The sequence below is a fragment of the Schistocerca gregaria genome, chromosome 8 (assembly GCF_023897955.1).
Source record: "Schistocerca gregaria isolate iqSchGreg1 chromosome 8, iqSchGreg1.2, whole genome shotgun sequence".
In the NCBI taxonomy this organism is placed as follows: domain Eukaryota; kingdom Metazoa; phylum Arthropoda; class Insecta; order Orthoptera; family Acrididae; genus Schistocerca; species Schistocerca gregaria.
The window spans coordinates 95,621,820-95,640,824 of record NC_064927.1 but is presented as its reverse complement, the minus strand read 5'-3'; the positions used below and the strand labels follow the sequence as shown (position 1 = coordinate 95,640,824).

At 43.8% G+C, this 19,005-nt stretch overlaps 1 protein-coding gene and 1 long non-coding RNA gene across 2 annotated transcripts in view; both read right to left on the bottom strand.

Annotated features, from left to right (window-relative positions):
• LOC126285035 (blood vessel epicardial substance-like) overlaps window positions 1-10,735 on the bottom strand; it is a gene marked incomplete at its 5' end in the record, with an annotated part of 120,401 nt that extends 109,666 nt beyond the window's left edge. The window contains 2 exons of the mRNA XM_049984359.1: window positions 467-711; window positions 10,580-10,735. Of these exons, the coding sequence (XP_049840316.1) occupies window positions 467-711; window positions 10,580-10,735 (401 nt within the window). The remainder of the gene's footprint in view (window positions 1-466; window positions 712-10,579) is intronic.
• A 19-nt stretch (window positions 10,736-10,754) lies between these two features.
• Window positions 10,755-19,005, bottom strand: part of LOC126284514 (uncharacterized) — a 534,021-nt gene continuing 525,770 nt past the window's right edge. Inside the window, exon 3 of the long non-coding RNA XR_007551491.1 lies at window positions 10,755-10,827. This is a non-coding gene — a long non-coding RNA (uncharacterized LOC126284514). The remainder of the gene's footprint in view (window positions 10,828-19,005) is intronic.

Genomic DNA, 19,005 nt, shown 5'->3' with positions numbered 1-19,005 from the left:
GTTCACCTGTAAAGGAGGTCACACATAGGATGCTGGTGAGAGAGATTCTCGAGTTTTTGGGATCCGTACCAGATCGTGTTAAAGAAACACATCGAAGGAATTGAGAGCTGGACTGCTAGCTTTGCTACCAGCACCTTCTAACAACACACAATTGTTACGGAGGTGCTTCTGGAACGCAAGTGTGAATCCTTGGCGCGGAAGTGACGATCTTTTCGAGGAACACTGTTGATAAAATTTAGGCAAACGGAATTTGAAGCTGAGTGCAGAACGATTCTACTGGAGCCAACATACGTTTAGATAAGTACGGCGAGGATTTTTTTTATCGCTCTACTCACGAGGGGAACAGCAAAGGAAATGAGGTGCAGGATACCCTCCGCGATGCACCGTAAGTATGCAGATGTAGATACTGAGTTAGTGGGCAGGGCACGAGCGTCTCTTCGGCCACGCCGGGGAACAGAGGACCCACCTGAGGACGAGCAGGCTCTGCTTGAAGGAGCGCGGCACGAGGAAGGCGGCGGCGAAGAAGAGGTTGGCCGTCTGGAAGAGGTTGTGCTGCGCCGCCTCCCACTCGAGGCAGAAGGTGCCGGCGGCCGCGTCGCCCACGCCGGCCACACCCACGCCGCCCGCCACCGACGCCGTCTCGTTGTCCAGGAAGGCGCTCAGCGTCGCGTTGGGGGCGTCGCCGGCCACGGCCGTCGTCACGGCCGGGTACTGCGGGCAAGGCGGTCACTCTTAGCGCTCTCTGGGGGTCTGCTGGCGGACACGAATCGACACTCCGGCCGTCCTCTTACGCGCCACAGTCACGAGAGAAGCTGCTACTGTTGTTTCCGATTTCTGCTGAAAATTAATACTGAGGCTAGAAACGTTGTCCGTCAAACCTTTTGGGTCAAATTGGAACATCTGATAATGGGTCCACAACAGATTATACTGAGATGCGGAACCAACGGCCAGAAAGGCATGTTTATTGTATTATGTACCTACACAGCAAACACTACAAAGCGACAATGTAGCTCACAGTAATTGTTCGAAGCGATGACCACAGGCTCAATGCGTGTATTCCGCAATAGATCATGTATTTCGGCTGCACTCTCGCTAAGATCCCGGGCGTCTGTTGTACGTTGGCCGAATTACTAAATGTCTTTTTCCATAGCTCTATCACAGAGGAAGAATGCACTGTAGTTCCTTCTCTAGATTGTCACACAGATGACAAAATGGTAGATATCGAAATAGAAGACAGAGGGATAGAAAAACAACTAAAAGCACTGAAAAGAGGAAAGGACCCCTTGACCTGATGGGATACCAGTTCGATTATACACAGAGTACGTGAAGGAACTTGCCTCCCTTCTTGCAGCGGTGTAGCGTAGGTCTTCTAGAAGAGCGTAGCGTTCCAAAGGATTGGAAAAGGGCGACATCATCCCCGTTTTCAAGAAGGGACGTCGAACAGATGTGTAGAACTATAGACCTATATCTCTAACGTCGATCAGTTGTAGAATTTTGGAACACGCAATATGTTCGAGTATAATGACCTTTCTGGAGACTAGAAATCTACTCTGTAGGAATCAGCATGGGTTTCGAAAAAGACCATCGTGTGAAACCGAGCTTAGAGGGCCACAGACAGGTACTCAGGTAGATGCCGTGTTTCTTGACTTCCTCACAGTTCCTCACAGTCGATTAATGAACAAAGTAAGAGTATATGGACAATCACACCAATTGTGGTGTTGGATTGAAGAGTTCCTAGATAACAGAATGCAGCATGTCATTCTCAATGGAGAGAAGTCCTTCGACGTAAGAGTGATTTAAGGTGGTCCGCAGGGGAGTGTCGTAGGACTGTTGCTATTCACAATATATATAAATGACCTAAGGCTTTTTGCGGATGATGCTGTACTATATCGAGAGGTTGTAACAATGAAAAATTGTACTGAAAAGCAGTACGATCTGCAACGTATTTAGGCGTGGTGCAGGGAACGGCAATTGAATCTCAATGTAGACAAGTGTAATGTGCTGCGAATACAAAGAAAGAAAGATCCTTTATTATTTAGCTACAATATAGTAGGTGAGCAACTAGTAGCAGTTAATTCCAAAAAAATATCTGCTAGTAGGCATTAGGAGTGATTTAAAATGGAATGACCATATAAAATTAATCGGCGGCAAAGCAGACGCCAGACTGAGATTCATTGGAAGAATCCTAAGGAAATGCACTCCGAAAACAAAGGAAGTAAGTTACAGGGCACTTCTTCGCCCACTTCTTGAATACTGCTCACCGGTGTGGGGTCCGTACCAGATAGGTTTGACAGAAGAGATATAGAAGATCCAACGGAGAGCAGAGCGCAAAAAAAAAATAAAAAAAAAAAATAAAATAAAATAAAAAAAAAAAAATAAAAAAATATTCAAATGACTCTAAGCACTATGGGACTTAACATCTGAGGTCATCAGTCCCCTAGACTTAGAACTACGTAAAGCTAACTAAGGACATCCCACACACATCCATGCTCGAGGCAGGATTCGAACCTGCGACCGTAGCAGCCGTGTGGTCCCGGACTGAAGCGTCTAGAACCGCTTGGCCACAGCGGCCGGCTAGCAGAGCGCTTCGTTACAGGATCATTTAGTGATCGCGAAAGCGTTAAGGAGACGACAAACTCCAGTGGAAGACTCTGCAAGAGCGACGCTCAGTAGCTCGGTACTGCCTTTTGTTGAAGTTTCGAGAATATACCTTCACCGAGGAGTCAAGCAGTATATTGCTCCCTCCTACGTATATCTCACGAAGAGACCATGAGGATAAAATCAGAGAGATTAGAGCCCACACAGAGGTATACTGACAATCTTTCTTTCCACGAACAATACGAGACTGGAATAGAAGGGAGAACCGATAGAGGTACTCAAGGTACCCTCCGCCACACACGATCAGGTGGCTTGCGGAGTATGGATGTAGATGTAGATATAGAACGTGCAGCAGGTGATAAACAGCGTACACCTCTGATCACTAAACAGACATACTGTACACAACTTAGCTCATAGCATGTGTGTCATTTAACATAGCACCTGTGTCATATGATGATAGTACAAATCGCACAGTCACAACCAGTGTCACCCACCCACCCACGCCCACCCACCCACACACCCACCCACCCACCCACCCACACACACACACACAAACACACACACACACACACACACACACACACACACACACACACACACACACACACACACACACGCCACTATCTTTCGTATCAGTTATCCATTGCATCAAACATCTTGTGATGTGTCTTCAGTGATGTGCATTACTGTGGATAGTTCATGATGTGTAATCATAGATGGAACGTTAGGAACGTTAGCGTTGGCTGACATGCACTTAATGTATGATGCGACAGGATGCAGTGTGTGTGAAGCAGTACGAAGAAGGTACAGAGAATGCTTCCCCAACAGGGGTCGTGCTAACTGTAAGGAGTTTCTCCCCACAGATGGAGTCTTTCACGCCACAGAAAGCCGGCTGAGGATCTCCCACTGAAGAGATGTCTGAATATCAGAATTTCAGGAGATGCAGATTGTGTGGCGAAGCACCTCGCAATAAGCAACTATCAACTTGCCCGTGAAATGCACACGTCGAAGGATGTAATGTGGAGAATACTGTTGGAAAAGGTATTAGATCCTTACCGTAAAGAATGCGTGCAAGCATTTGGACCAACAGGTTTTGAGCCCCACGCTCACTTCTGCCAGTGGACTTCCCATTGCAGTGCTGAACTTTGTACAGTTTTTGTTACTCACAGATGAGATCTCATCCACTCATAATGGCGTTTACAACATCCACACGAGCCATGTCTTTAGTGAGGACAATCCCCAAGCCACCCGCATCGGTGGTCACCAACAAGACGATTCTCTGTCGTCGTGTGGGTAAACATTGTCCAGTATCACCTAACAAGACCTTATTTGCTGTCTCCTCATTTGATGAGTCCACATTACCTGGTGTTCCTCCAAAATATGCTGTAACGGTTCTTCGAGAATTAACGCTTCTAGTCGACAAAAGGATCTGGTTTCAACACTACAGTGCACCAGCCCTCTTCAGTGTCAATGTTCATGACCACCTGAACAATACATACCCTCACCGTCGGATTTAAGGGGTCTTGTCCCGTGACAGCGCAATCTCCCACTTCTGGACTTTTCTTCTAGGGTTACAGGAAGACGTTAATGTATGAAACCCCCCATAGAGACGGATAAAGAGCTGCTTGCTAGGGCACAAGCTGCCTGTTTCCTGCTACAAAAAAACATTAGCGTTCTTTGACACAGTGTGGCAGAACTTCTTGCACCACTACCAAGAATGCACTGAGACTGGTAGTCGCCACATTGAACAGTTACTAGCAACTATTCTGTTGTTGTATGCTGGACACTGTCGATTTCCATAACACAATGAAAGTGTATTACCTTATCTGAAATAATCGGTTTTTGACCCACTGTCAACTGTTTAAATTTAACCCAAAAGTTTGAGACACCCTGTATAGGTCTCCATGCCGCACATGGTGCATGCAATGCCCAACACCGAGCTTGTTGCACTGTCCAATGTAGAACATTGGCGGCAACGAAGCATCGCGCTCAAAGACTATTTTTAAACAGTCGAGTCATCCGCATCAAATAGTCTTTTGACGCCAAATAGTAAAGGATCTCATGACCTTCTAAGAGAAAAACCCCTGTTCCTCTTTATCAATAAGTCTACCGACTTCTGTTTCCTCCATGTAAACACTGCCCCAAAAACTGCACGTATTGGCAACCGACACATACCGGCCGATATATCCATGTAAAAATTTGCTACCCACCGTATCAACGAAATGGGGTTCTTAGGATTCGGGTACCCATGTCATTTGCTATTTTCGGGGTGAATGCCTAACAGAGGAATTTGCTCACTTGTCATATGTGTTTAAACCTTTATGATCTTATGGGACATTTTGATTACCCCTTAAAAAAAGAGGATATAATATGCCCTTTCTTTAGGATCCGTTCACTTCCCATATCGTAGAAGTTTTATGGACCTGTGCCCCTAGAGCAGTTTGAATTTCAGGACTTTCAGTGTTCACGTTATTAGGTTGGGCATAGTTGGATGTGGGTCACCCTGTGAAATAATCAGGTGTACAAGCATAAAATACTGGCAATTTTTAGAAACTTTTCGCATAGTAGTAAGCCCCGTCAGGTATATTGAGTCATGTTTTTGCAAGACAGGTCATTATAATTTGAAGAAAGGAGAAAATTTAGTTACTCTAGAACTTTTCTACATTTTATACTGATAGATCAATTTACGAAACAAAAGATTTCTTGTATGATTCTAACTCATCAATTTACAGGCCAAACAAACAAAAAATGACACCAAGCTACATGTCATCATCAACGGAATATTTCCTCTTATTCTCGAGAAGCTGAAGATGGCAGTAATGACGAGAAACATCTCTGAATTATTTACACAAAAAAGAAGAAAGAAGGGCTGTTCACTCTCAAATACAATACCAATCCAAAATTGTAGAAGTTATGGGCACATTTTTTTGTTAATGGTGGAAAATTTGGAAACTGCTATTTACAATATAGAATTAAGAAGTCATTCAAAGTGTTGCCTGTTAAGGTGTTTCCGTGTGTAGGTCAAAGAGAGAGAGTTGTTTTTCACAAAACCAGTTCTCATGAAGTGATATTTGTCGATGACTAGATCATGACCTGACGGGAATCTGAAGTCCCTGTTTGAAAGAGAAAAGAAAATAGATAAGAAAATTTATATTTCTATAATTTTTTTATTCTAAACCAATTTCCGACCTGCCACAATGACATAAGAAAATTGAGAATTGTCAATGCTAAAGAGGAATGATTCGGGCCATAGCGAGAGAGAACAGACAGACTGAGAAAGAGATTCGTCGAGTTGTGGGACATGGACCATTCTTGAAGGTGAGTGAAGTTGAGCATAGACCTGCCGCGTTTACTCCTTATACTGCGGGCAGATCCTTTAAGACAGGAAGATTTTTAAACACAATGAACATAAAGAACGTGTCCCCTCCACCTTCCGAGATAACGGCATTAATCGGCTGTGACAAGGATGTTTTGGGGTCTTACGAAGCCTGGTATATACAAAATTCCGTGCCAATGAGAAGAGGATCACCCCGGCTAGTCGATTTCCACGGTCCACGACCGCTCAGTGGAACATCATGAAGCGACAGAGTTGCCGATTTCTATTTAACCAATTACAAAAGTGTAATCAGTTGGCACAATCATACGGTGAACTTATTGCACATGAAAAGGAAACAGTCCATTCTCATGAAGAATCCTGCCTATCTTAGATTCTGAAACTTCCAATCGGGTAGCTAGGCGCATTGTACCTAAACGAGGACTGCGCTCTACTGAATTAAGTATGTTTTCCTCTTCTTGAACGTCACGAGGTTTTTCAGAGTGAATACGAATAGTGGGAAGAGTACCAGATTCTAGCAATGTTTCACTGAATGTTTTGGCACTCGGAATTCTACGATCATGATACCGACGCTGATATTCGGCAACAGCAGGTTTCGCATTACCATCACAGCAGCCCAAAATGTACACCATCTCTCCATACTCCTGCGATGAAAACTTGTATGGCATCACAAAGTGTACTGCAGTATCAACAACGTGGTTAAATGCTTTTTTTATTGCAGTCTTTGATCACAACATCAGTTCTTTAGACGATGACCGGTTTCATTCAGTAATGACCATCCTCAGACCTTTTTTACACCGTGTCCTAAAGCGATAAGGCCATAATGGCATCGTAAAAACATATAAATATAATCAGCACAGCATGGTCACATAGATCGAAAATTAGGTGAAGAGTAGGCCACATACACCGTGGCATGTTTCGGAACTCTGTTGTCGCTCCTTAATTATGGATCTGATCACATTACTGTTTTTACATGTTTTGTTCCAAGTAACCTCAGGAATAACGTCCAGCAAACGGGGTAAAACCTCGTGACTCAGCCACTATAGAGCGGCGGATTCCAGCTTCGGCGTCAGTTTTCAGAAGCAATTAGCAGCAGCACCGTCTCTCCTGAAGGTAGCGGACAGGTGGATCGACTAAATATTGAATCCTGTTGATTTTAGATCCTGTAGCAAAGACTACCAAGGCTCAGGTATGTTTCTTATTTGAAAGTTATTTCACGCTAAAGACAGTGATAAACCGTGAGCACACACTGAATTTATTTTGCAAATAGTTCGCTTGTTAACCCATTTTAGTACGATGTTTTAGTATCTATTATCCTATACTCTCATTCATGTCACTTTCCACCATTAATACAATATGCCTTGTATATTTATCGTATTTACGCATTTATTTCGCCTGGGAAGATTAAGATATTTTGACACCCGTGTTAGGCCTAAGCCCACATCTGATTCATGCAGTATTCGAGGCAGAGCACCAGCAATTGCAACAGGCGTTACACATAATTTCAAATCTTTACGATACTTTTTCACACCGATATCCCGCACAAAATTATGATGCGGAAAAGAATATCACTCACTACGTTTTGCCTGTACCTGCTGTAAAACTGCCATTCATGAAGCATTTATTCCTTTTTTACTACTGACTGTATTCGCAGCGGATTTTTCAGACAGTAGCCACGTATAGCACTGAATGTAAGTGAAAATTTTTTTCATTGTACGACACACACACGGTCCATGAGACAGAGCGTCATAAAATTTGAGCTGAGTGAGAAATGAGATTGCAGGGCAAAATTCGCTGGAGATATAGGTGATATATGTGTCTAAATACGAGTGAAATATGTTAAATACATGTGGAACATATGTGAAATGTAAGTGGACAAAGCTAAACCTAAACCCCTGGAACGATTTCAGCCGAATTTGGTACACATATGAGTTACGATCTGCAAAGAAATGCTGTGGGGGTAAGAACCACCAGTCTTCTATTGGGGTGGGGATGACAGCCTGGAGAGAGTATATTGAAAGAGATAGGGAGAAGGAAAAGATGAAGAGGGAGAGAAGGGTGAGAAGGAGAGAAAGGGGGGGGGAGGAGTAACCGGACAGAGAGAATAGGAGGAGGAAGTGGACAGGGGGAGGGGAGGAAGCGAGAGGGGGAGGACGATATCCAAAGAGAGTGTGGGTGCAAAAAGACGGCAGAGAGGGGGAAGTAGGAGATGAACTAATAGAGGTTTTGAATAAACACATATTTTATAAACAACTGTCTAGCTGCAGGTAACACTGCGGGACCCAGCTATTGATTAGGTAAAGTAATCATCATAGTAGTACATGAACAGTAGCACATGGGCAGTACGTAACAGTAAAAATAATGATGATAGTAGAGATAGTAGATATACTAACGAACATAAGGAACTTTAGAATTGTCTAATTGTTACGATTTCATCGAAATGACGGCTAACAAAATGTATAACAGCAGCACAGAATGAATGAAAGATCTGAGAATAATAATGTCCTGGGAAAGATGAAGAAATAATTGGGCAAGATTATGAGTTGAGGAAGGCTACGCTAGTTATAACAAGTGAAGCTTTGATCCGGCCTTGAACGCAGACCGGCTGTGGATAAGGAGGCTACTGGATGTTATACCGCTGGAATGGAAGAGAGGAAGAATAAGATGGAGAAAAGTTTAGTCTCATGCGGAGGTATAGCCTAGACGTCGGATATATCTGATCTTTGTGATATCCCATCAAGACACCTGAATAAATGTAACTGGCAACAGAATATTCCGTAACGTGTTATTTACCACCATTATATCATGCAGTATGTTTACTGTGTACCAGTAATTTGGTGAATAAATTCACAGCCACAGCCGACACTCAACAAATAGTTGTTGGCTGTTATCGGGACTATAACGAGGGGAGCAACAAATAGCTGACATACATTGTCAGCACCACGAAAAGGGAAACAATAGCGAGGCAGTGTGTGGGGAGCAGGCATTGACAGTCTGTGTCTGGTGTCAGCTCCATGTAAATAACAACAGCAGATGGGGTCAAGGGGAGCAACAGCACCAACGGAAGGCTGCAGTGTTGGTTCATCACAAGGAAGGAGGCAGCGGGCAGCATCAAATGACGGACAAGCAGCGGTAATAGCAGAAAGGTTGCACCAACAACAGAGGTTATATTTCTTCAAGAGTAATTGTACTAGCAGAGAAGCAGCATTCTTAAGTATTCGCTATGAGTGGAACAGTGCACAAATGGTTCAATTCATATTTATTTGGAAGAGTGCAGAAGGCTGAACTAAACAGTTCACATATAGCAGAAAAATCTGCAGATTCCATAAAATGGGGAAGTACCAAGAATGGTTCAGTCTTTGGTGTGGTTTTATATTAATGATTCGCCACACTATATTTCAACCTATTTTGGTGACGATACAAGTATGGTAATCAATCCAACAAACAAGAATTATATGAGGGAAATTATGAAGTGGTCCTGCAAATGGACCCTTATTAAATTTTAATAAAACACAGTATTTACAGTTCTGTACAGTAAATAGCGTATCACCATTAACAAATATCCTGTTTGAACAGAAGTCTGTAGCTAAGGCAGAATATTCCAAATATTTAGGTGTGTAAATTGATGCGAGATCGAACTGGAAGACATACATTGATGATCTAGTGAAATGTTTGAGCTTAGATACTAACAGTATAAGGGTTATTGCAAATTTTGGTGACAAACATACCAGTAAGTTAGCTTACAACGGCTATTGTTACTCACTGCTATTGTACAGCATCATTTTTTTGGGGTTATTCAGCAATAAGGGAGAAAGTATTCACTTGCGCAGAAGGATGTAATCAGAGTTATAGCTGGAGCCCACCGTAGATCATCTTGCAGACATTTATTTAAGGATATGAGGTTGCTCATAGCAGCTGTTGCTTTTGAACTGGGATGGGTTATTAACAAATTTCTCTTTATCTCTCTCTCTCTCTCTCTCTCACACACACACACATAGACACACACACACACACACACACACACACACACACACACATATATATATATATATATATATATATATATATATATATATATATGTGTGTGTGTGTGTGTGTGTGTGTGTGTGTGTGTGTGTGTGTGTGTGTGTGTATGAGGGGGAGAAAGAGAGAGAGAGAGAGAGAGAGAGAGAGAGAGAGAGAGAGAAATCAGTTAATAACCCAACGCAGTTCGAAAGCAACAGCAAGATGTATAGCTGCAACACTAGGAAACAGACTTCATTGTTCTTGGTTAAGTCTGACTTTGGGACAGAAAGGGGTGAAATACGCTGCTACAAAAGACCACTTACCAAATAGCATTTATAGTCTGGCAGATATCCAACCAGCATTTTCTGAATGACAGCTCCTTCTATTCCACACATAATTTTTAGGTATAAATTAGTAATCGCACAATTTTTTTAAAAAAAAGGTGAATTCTGACATGTAGCCTAAAGACACTTTCTTGAAACTGACACGTTCCAAATCATTAGAAAGAGTCTCATTCATGGAAGAAGTATGAATCTAATGTAATGTAACCGGCTGAGGTGTTGCTGTGGCGGCCCTGCGGTGCCACGAGCTGCCACTTAGCGACTGCAGCCGACTGCCTGCTCAGAGCCGGCGGACACTCACGGAGACGGCGGTCGCGGTGGAGGACCAGACTGCGGCGGCCGCTCCCGCCCCCGCCCCCGCCGGGCCGGGGGCGGCAGGGGCGGCCCCCCCCGGCGCCGCCACGGTGTCCCTGGGGCCGGCACTGGCACTGCCTCCGCCTCCGCCTCCGCCCCCGCCGCCGGCCGCTGCGGCTCTGGCTGCCACCACGTCTGCCGCTGCCGCTGCACCGTTGCTCGCGGCAGAGCCACCCATCACCGCCCAGCCGCCACCTGCAACATGTCACGTGCCTGTCGCGATCACTCGAGGACTGGCAGCGAGGGCGGAAGTGGCGGGGCCGGGGGAGGAGCAAACCCTGAAGTTGACAAACATTCAAACTTCCTGTCTGTTGTGCAAACTGAAGGTGGAGGAGAGAGAAAGGGAAGAAAAGAAAAGAAAAGGAACTAACGCTGTCAGATACTCTATGCGGAATCAGCGGTGACGAGTGAAAATGTGTGCCGGATCAGGACTCGAACCCGGGATTTCCTGCTTACGAGGCAGTTGGGTTAATCACTGCACCATTTGGACACAATGTCTATACCACGTCGACACGCCCCACGGCCAACTCACATTCCCTCCTGGTGCCACGCATCTGCAGCCCCTGTCCCTGTCCTTCACGATCGCTAATTCAGATTCCTACTGGAGATGAACGCCAGGCCGCAATGAAGATTCTGGATTTATTGCCCATCAAGGCGAATCAGTTGTACGAATGGTGGTGTCTCTTGATTCAGACATGTGCAAAAGAAAAGACACCAAGCGAAATCCGCAGCTGTGATACGTATTATCTAAACTAAAGGTGGAGAGGGGGAAAGGAAAGCAAATCGAAGGAGCTAACGATATCAGCTGCATCTTTCACAGATACCTGAAACAACAGACACCACTCACTCGTACAACTGATTCGCCAGCACAGCAATGAATCTACAATATTTAGTGCAGATGCACATTTACGTTCGACCTCCAGCGGGAATCTAAAATTAGGGAGCGTAAACATAGACGAGGACTGCTGATACGTGGCTTTAACGTCGGAATGTGAGTCGGCCAGGGAACGTGCCGAAATATTCCGCGCATTTGCGATAAACACTGTGTCCGGGTGGTGCAGTGGTTAACGGAGCTGCCTGGTAAGCAAAAAAAAAAAAAAAAAAAAAAAAAAAAAAAAAATAAAAAAAAATGGCTCTGAGCACTATGGGACTTAACTTCTGAGGTCATCAGTCCCCTAGAACTGAGAACTACTTCAACCTAACTAACCTAAGGACATCACACACATCCATGCCCGAGGCAGGATTCGAACCTGCGACCGTAGCGGTCGCGCAGTTCCAGGCTATAGCGCCTAGAACCGATCGGCCACCCAGTCCCGCCCAGGTAAGCAGCAGAGCCACAGTTCTCGTCTTGGTCCAGCACACATTTTCACTCATAGCTGCTGATCCCTCCTAAAGTCCCGAGTATGATAGGAGCTGAAACGTTTGTGGGACAAAGGTTGCATGGGACAACGAGGCCCTTAATATGAAGATGGTGTTTTGTTGCTAGGTTGGGTCGCATCAGAGATATGAAGCTCACCTTTGTTTTTTTCAATGGGATGCTATACTTTGGTACTTATTTTTTGATAGCGAATCCAATGTTGTGTAAGAGTAAGGTCTTTGAAGGTCAACGAAGGTCACATAGGTGACATGAACGTCCATTTGCAAAAGGTGTTCGAAATGATGGCTATTGGTATCAATGCAGTGCTGCAATCTTCTTGTCATAGATTGAGTGGTATTCCTGATCACTACTGCACTTATCGAAGCACATGCTCTGACAATTCTCTCTCGCATATCTTCAGGTGTAGATGGAACGTCTTTATAAATAACATCTTTTACGAATCCCCACAAGCAAAAGGGAAGTCAAGTCTGGCGAACGAGCTGGCCACGACGAATCTCCTCCGCGTCCAATCCTATATGGGAATTGCCTCTGCAACTCATTTTTAGCCATCAGCTAAAAATGTGCCGGACACCCATCGCGTTGATACTCAAATTCTGTACCTTATTCCTAAAGGTATTTCTTCCAATAACAGACCTAACATTTCTTGCAGGAATGTGGTGTACCCCCTACCATTAAGATTTCCTTCGATGAAACAGGGGCCTATAATTTTGTCGTCCAGAATCCCACACCATACGTTCACCGACCACGGTTTTTGGTGTGCAACTTGGAGCAGCCAACATGGATTTTCAGCTGCCCAGTAATGCATGTTATGCAAATTAACCTTTCCATGGTTCTTGAACGTAGAAAAAATCTGAAATTGAGCCAATCTTCAGACGCATACAATCCGTACCATCTGAATCTTGGTGGAGACTGATGTGGTAAGGATGATATTTATGGCGATGCAGAACAGGAACAACACTACTCTGGCTCGTGCCAGATTTCCTTGCGATTTGACGCCAACTAACACAAGGATCTCGAACCACAATGGTAAGAGAACTAATTTCCGATTCCTCGTTAGTAACTTTCCTTTGCCAGATATGTTTCCGATGCGTTGTTCTCAATTTATCATGCACATATTTAAATGTACGGCCTGTACAGTGAGTATGGTGAGGACATCTTTCAGCGTATAAGTCTCTAGCTCCCACTGGATTTCGTTGGCATTCTCCGTAAATGAGAAGCCTATCGACTTGTTCTTCGAAGGAATACATCATTTACATTCACTTGATTCGACGATACTAGTCTTACCGTTCCTAATAGTGTTGTATTGCGAAACCGTCGAATAGTGTTTACATGTCAATGGCACGTTAGATGGATACGCCGTATTCGGCGAATATTTACTATTTGCACCATGTACGAGAGAGAATTGTCAGAGCATGTGCTTCGATAAGTGACATTCGTTGATCTTCAAACACCTTCAAGCGGGATTCGTCTCGATAGCCTCTAACATAAAACAAGTACCAAACTATAGCATCCCATAAAAAAAGGTGACCTTTATATCTCTGACGCGACCCCACCTAGCAACAAAAAACCCCCTTCATTTTATGGCCCCCGTTTTCCCATGCAACATTTGTCCCACAAACTTGTCAGCTCCTATTATACTTTCGGAGTTATTCTTGTTGGGAATAGTTAGTGACTCAACCTGTATAATATGTATCACAGCTGCAGAGATCACGTGTCAAAAACAGCGTACACCACTCATTCATGCTACTTTCTGTTAGAAGAGAGCTTCAGTTGCAGCCAGCTTGTAGTACCGTGCGATCGTTCAGCCCTCTAACTTTCTGTGTGTAGTTTTTGCAGATAAAGGATTTATTCTTCTATTTGTTATTGCTGTTATTGGTTATCACTGTTGTTTGTTGTGTGGTACTCAACGATGTGAACGGTAAGTTCGTCGAAAGTTAGAAGTGGAAAAGTTCGACGTTGTTGTCTCGGGCAGGGGACTGCCATATGAGATGTACAGTAGGGGGCCCTTACTGAATGGATTTATTAATATAAAAATTTTATTTTTATTTTTTCACTTTATGTTAGTCAGTGCCTTCTGCTTGGCGGTAAGCTGCAGCGTCTCAGTCACATTGCCCAGAACCGAACAGAACCACCCTGAAACTACATGTTGAACCGTTAGCAGCTAAACTGCCGTGTTGCTGACGAGGTAACTGCGCGTCGTACGACCTGACCGACCAATAGGGAGGCTCGGAGGTGGTGAAGTGGGGGTGGAACCGCTGCCAGCTGCCGGGAGCGGCACGCCGTTCGCTCTCTTCTGCTGGCAGCTCCTCACCTGCTCTCTTGGGCGGCTGCCCATTCAGTCTCGGCGGCTTCTCCAGCAGGCCTGCCTTTCTTTACGACATTAAAACTTCACACAGGTTAAACTATGTTTTATTCTTCACCTCAACGGTTGCCTATCGCTTTCCCCTCCTGGCCAATCCTGACGCGTTAACAGAAAACAGTCGAGAGAAATGTTGGGCACACTCCATGCCCACTCTGAAGGTGAAAAATTTAATCGTTGTCGACTGCTCTCCGCTGATACAGTAATCGGCACTACTGCTGCAGCTCTGTATATCAACACTAACACTGTTGTGAAGATTGGGTAGGTGACGTTCGACAAAGAAAGCTGCAGTGTTTAATAACAGTGGCCGTTAACTCCTTACGACCATTAACATTTGCAGAACAATAAATTTAAAAACATGGAAATTGAAATTTATTAAACGTATTTTGAAAAGCTTTTTTTCTTGTGAATGTAGGCTGTATTACAGAACACATTATATTTTTCATTCAAGCCAAGTGTGTTGTGCACATAGTTCCATCCTGTATTTCGCAGATATACAGGGTGAAAAAAAAAATGCCGCACCTGTAGATCGTCATGAGATTCCTCATCCATATTCAAGACAAAAGCATGTCTGGTGCAGTTTGAAACCAGATATATGTAGTCGAGGAGCTGGCGACACTGTAACATTGTGCAGTGCATCGGACGTACATAGGAACTACTGTACCAGCCATCCTGAGTAGACCGCTGGGACATCAAACCCACGTCTACCATGGAGCTGCGGTTCGAATGCTCATCAGGATCTTTTTATAATTTTAAGACGTCCGTTCCCTAGTTCTCGTCGTTTATAAGCAAGACATCATTTTGACACAGGACAATAGCTTATCACATAACAGTGGGGTCCTTCATGCTTCGCGCCTGTGTGCACTAAACGCGCAATACACAACGACAATTGGTCATGTTCATTTAGTGCGGATTCCCGATGGAGTACCCCAACGATGAATACTTCGATGTGCTTTTGATGCTGGGTGCAGCCGATGACGAAGCCGCTGCTACTGGTGCGTATGCTGCAAGGTATCTTGAAAGGCGGCATCCAGATAAGAATATTTTTCGTCGCTTGGATGACCACTTTCGGGAAACCGGTATTCTTGGCCCACAAGTAATGGACAAAGGTCCACCAAGGACTATAGTACTTCACAAACACGTTTCTTGAATCCGTTCACCAATCACGTCAACGAAGAACTCGTGACATTGCAAGGTAGTTCCAGATATCTCAAAGACTGGTTGTTGAAGCGTCTCGTCCACATCATTACACGTTAACTCAACACAAGCGGCCAGAAGACCACGTCTGACGAGTAAAGTTTTGTCAATGGCGTTTGAACCAAATGGAACGTAACGAACACTTTATAAATAATGTTATATGGACGGACGAATCTAGTTTTACCCGCGAAGGTATTTTCAAGCATAACAGCCATTACTGAACGAAGCACAGCCCACATGTCACCGCTGGTCGTGGCTTTGAGGCACGCTTATTCATAAACCTGTGAGTTGCAATCCTAGGTGGAGTGCTCTTGGGCCACTACCTATTACAGAGAAGTCTAATGCGTCCCTGTGTCGTACATTTGTTTGTAATACTTTGTCTAAAGCATTAGAAAACTTTTCACTTGTTTTTTGCGACAGCTGTAGTTTCATCATGATGGTGCTGTGCCACACTTTGGAATGAGTGTGTGTACTTATTGAATGAAGCGTTCCCAGAGAAATGGATTGGATGCGGAAGACAGATGTTTCGGCCTTCGCGTTCCCTAGACCCTAATTAACTAGATTTTCATTTGTGGGGACCCCTAAAGGAACGAGTTTATAGTACTCCACTTATGTACGTACAAACCTAATAGCTCACATGCATACCACTTTGACAGTGGTGAATGCAGGTGTTTTGCGTAGAATCCAATTAAGTGTAATCCAGCGAAATGCGCAGAATTTCCAAACGCAAGGTGGTCGCTTTGAACACCTTATCTAAAGTGAACGTTGCTCGCGAGTGTAAATACCGGCTCTGTGAAGATAAGCCTGGTGTCAAACGTACAGAATGGAATTTTGTGCATAGTGTAATGAGCAGTGTATTGTAACCCATCCTTTGTGATTTTCGTACTGTACTGGATCAGACGATGTTACTATATCCACTATTACTTTCTGTTGGCTTTGTCTGTGTGATAGCGAAACAAAGTGGTCGTTATATCTTAATGTCTAAATAAATGTAATAGTAACAGAAATAAATGCACAAGATACCGAATTGTGGAGATGTAAATTAGGAACAATTTGATGCTTTCACTCAAAAACAATGTTTCTTGTGAATGCGACTTTAACGTTGACGAGTCTGCAGATCTTGGCGAGTGTGCACAGGGCAGAGTTCCAGCTACCTGTTCTTGGACACGTTGCACACAGTTACGGCATTTCGAGAGACTTGTTTTTATAATTAATTTTGTATTAAACCTATTGGCGGGACTAGGTTTTGCTAGACGCTCTTTTGTCTTGAACTGGGATGAGAAATCGCATGCTGACTGCCAAGTGTGGCATCTCTTATTTAGCTTGTATACAGGAATTCTGAAATCCTTTTCTATTTATTAGTTTTCTAACATAATTGCAAGCACCTATACAATGGTTCTGCAGCCTGGATGTGCCAATAGAACTGTTATAAAATTTGGCAGTGCTTATTTCATAACCCTTATTCAAAATAAATAAGGGACCAGTAGATCGTATGAAATGACAAGAGATTTAAGTACCGCATAGTTGTAGAGCAGGTGGACCTACGCACTAAACTTATAAATTAAAATTCTACTTAATATTACGTTATCTCATTCTGTTTGCAAGTTAAAAACTTCAATAATGCGCATAGTTGAAACTTCCTGGCAGCTTAAAACTGTGTGCTGGACCGAGACTCGAAATTGGGTCCCAAGTTTCATATAAGCGCACACTCCGCTGCAGAGTGAAAATCTCATTCTGGAAACATCCCCCAGGCTGTGCAAAAGCCATGTCCTCGCAATATCCTTTCTTTCAGGAGTGCTAGTTCTGCAAGGTTCGCAGGAGAGCTTCTGTAAAGTTTGGAAGGTAGGAAACGAGGTACTGGAAGAAGTAAAGCCGTGAGGACGGGGCGTGCTTGGGTAGCTCAGTTGGTAGAGCACTTCGCCATGAAAGGCAAAGTTCCGAGCTCGAGTCTCGGTCCAGCACACAGTTTAATCTGCCAGGAAGTTCATATGAGCGCACACTCCGCTGCAGAGTGAAAATCTCATTATGCGCATAGTTGTTTCATAAAACAGCTCACAATCGCTGTATGGAGTTGTGTATATTTATGACTCTAGCTACGAACTTCCCAGGAAGAAAGAAGGAAGAAAAGTTTGGTTTAGCGTCCTTTCGACATCGAGGTCATTAGAAGTGGAGAAAAACTTGGATTAGGGACGGATGGAAAAGGGAAATTGACAGTACGCTTTCAAAGGAATCATCCCGGTATTTGCATTTAGAGGTTTAGGGATATCATGGAAAACCTAAATCTGGATGGTGGGACTCGAATTTGAACCGTCGTCCTCCCGAATGCGAGTCCAGCTAACAAGGCGCAAACTTGCTCGCTTAACTTCCCATGAACTCCTGCTTCTACTGCAGAACCATCAAAATGCTTATCGCTGCAAAATCTGGGTGTATCATTGTTTTTATCTTTGTACTAGCTGACAAACTCAGCATTTAACTTCAATTCATTTTCACATTTTTCTATTACAAACGAAAACAAAAATAAGTGAACCGTATTTCTGGTGAAGTATCGAAAAAATTTCATTTCTATGTATTCGCGAAAACACCTTTGAAATTATGAAACGATCGTACAAAGAACAGTACCCAAATTAAGAAACATGATGCCAGACAGCTTTTGTACATTGAGCGCAGCTGCTATGCGTACCCACAACGCGATTTAGTAAGGTCTCTTGATAGCTCTATAGACGGCTGTTGTCTTCGTCTATAGCAGTTTGCGCGAAAGCTATCAAAAGTGCCGCCAGGTGACCGAGATTTCCTTAAGTTGACTCGACAGTAGCAGTGCCTTCTTGTTGTTGTTGTGGTCTTCACTCCTGAGACTGGTTTTATGCAGCTCTCCATACTACTCTACCCTGTGCAAGCTTCTTCATCTCCCAGTACCTACTGCAACCTACATCCTTCTGAATCTGCTAAGTGTATTCATCTCTTGGTCTCCCTCTACGATTTTTATCCTCCACGCTGCCGTCCAATACTAAATTGGTGATCTGTTGATGCCTCAGGACATGTCCTACCAACCGATCCCTTCTTCTGGTCAAGTTGTGCCACAAACTTCTCTTCTCCCCAATCCTATTCAATCCTTCCTCATTAGTTATGTGATCTACCCATCCAATCTTCAGCATTCTTCTGTAGCACCACATTTCGAAAGCTTCTATTCTTTTCTTGTCCAAACTATTTATCGTCCATGTTTCACTTCCATACATGGCTACACTCCATACAAATACTTTCAGAAACGACTTCCTGACACTTAAATCTACACTCTTCTTCAGAAACGCTTTCCTTGCCATTTCCAGTCTACATTTTATATCCTCTCTATTTCCACCATGGAGAAAGAAAACTGGCGTTCTACGGATCGGAGCGTAGAATGTCAGATCCCTTAATCGGGCAGGTAGGTTAGAAAATTTAAAAA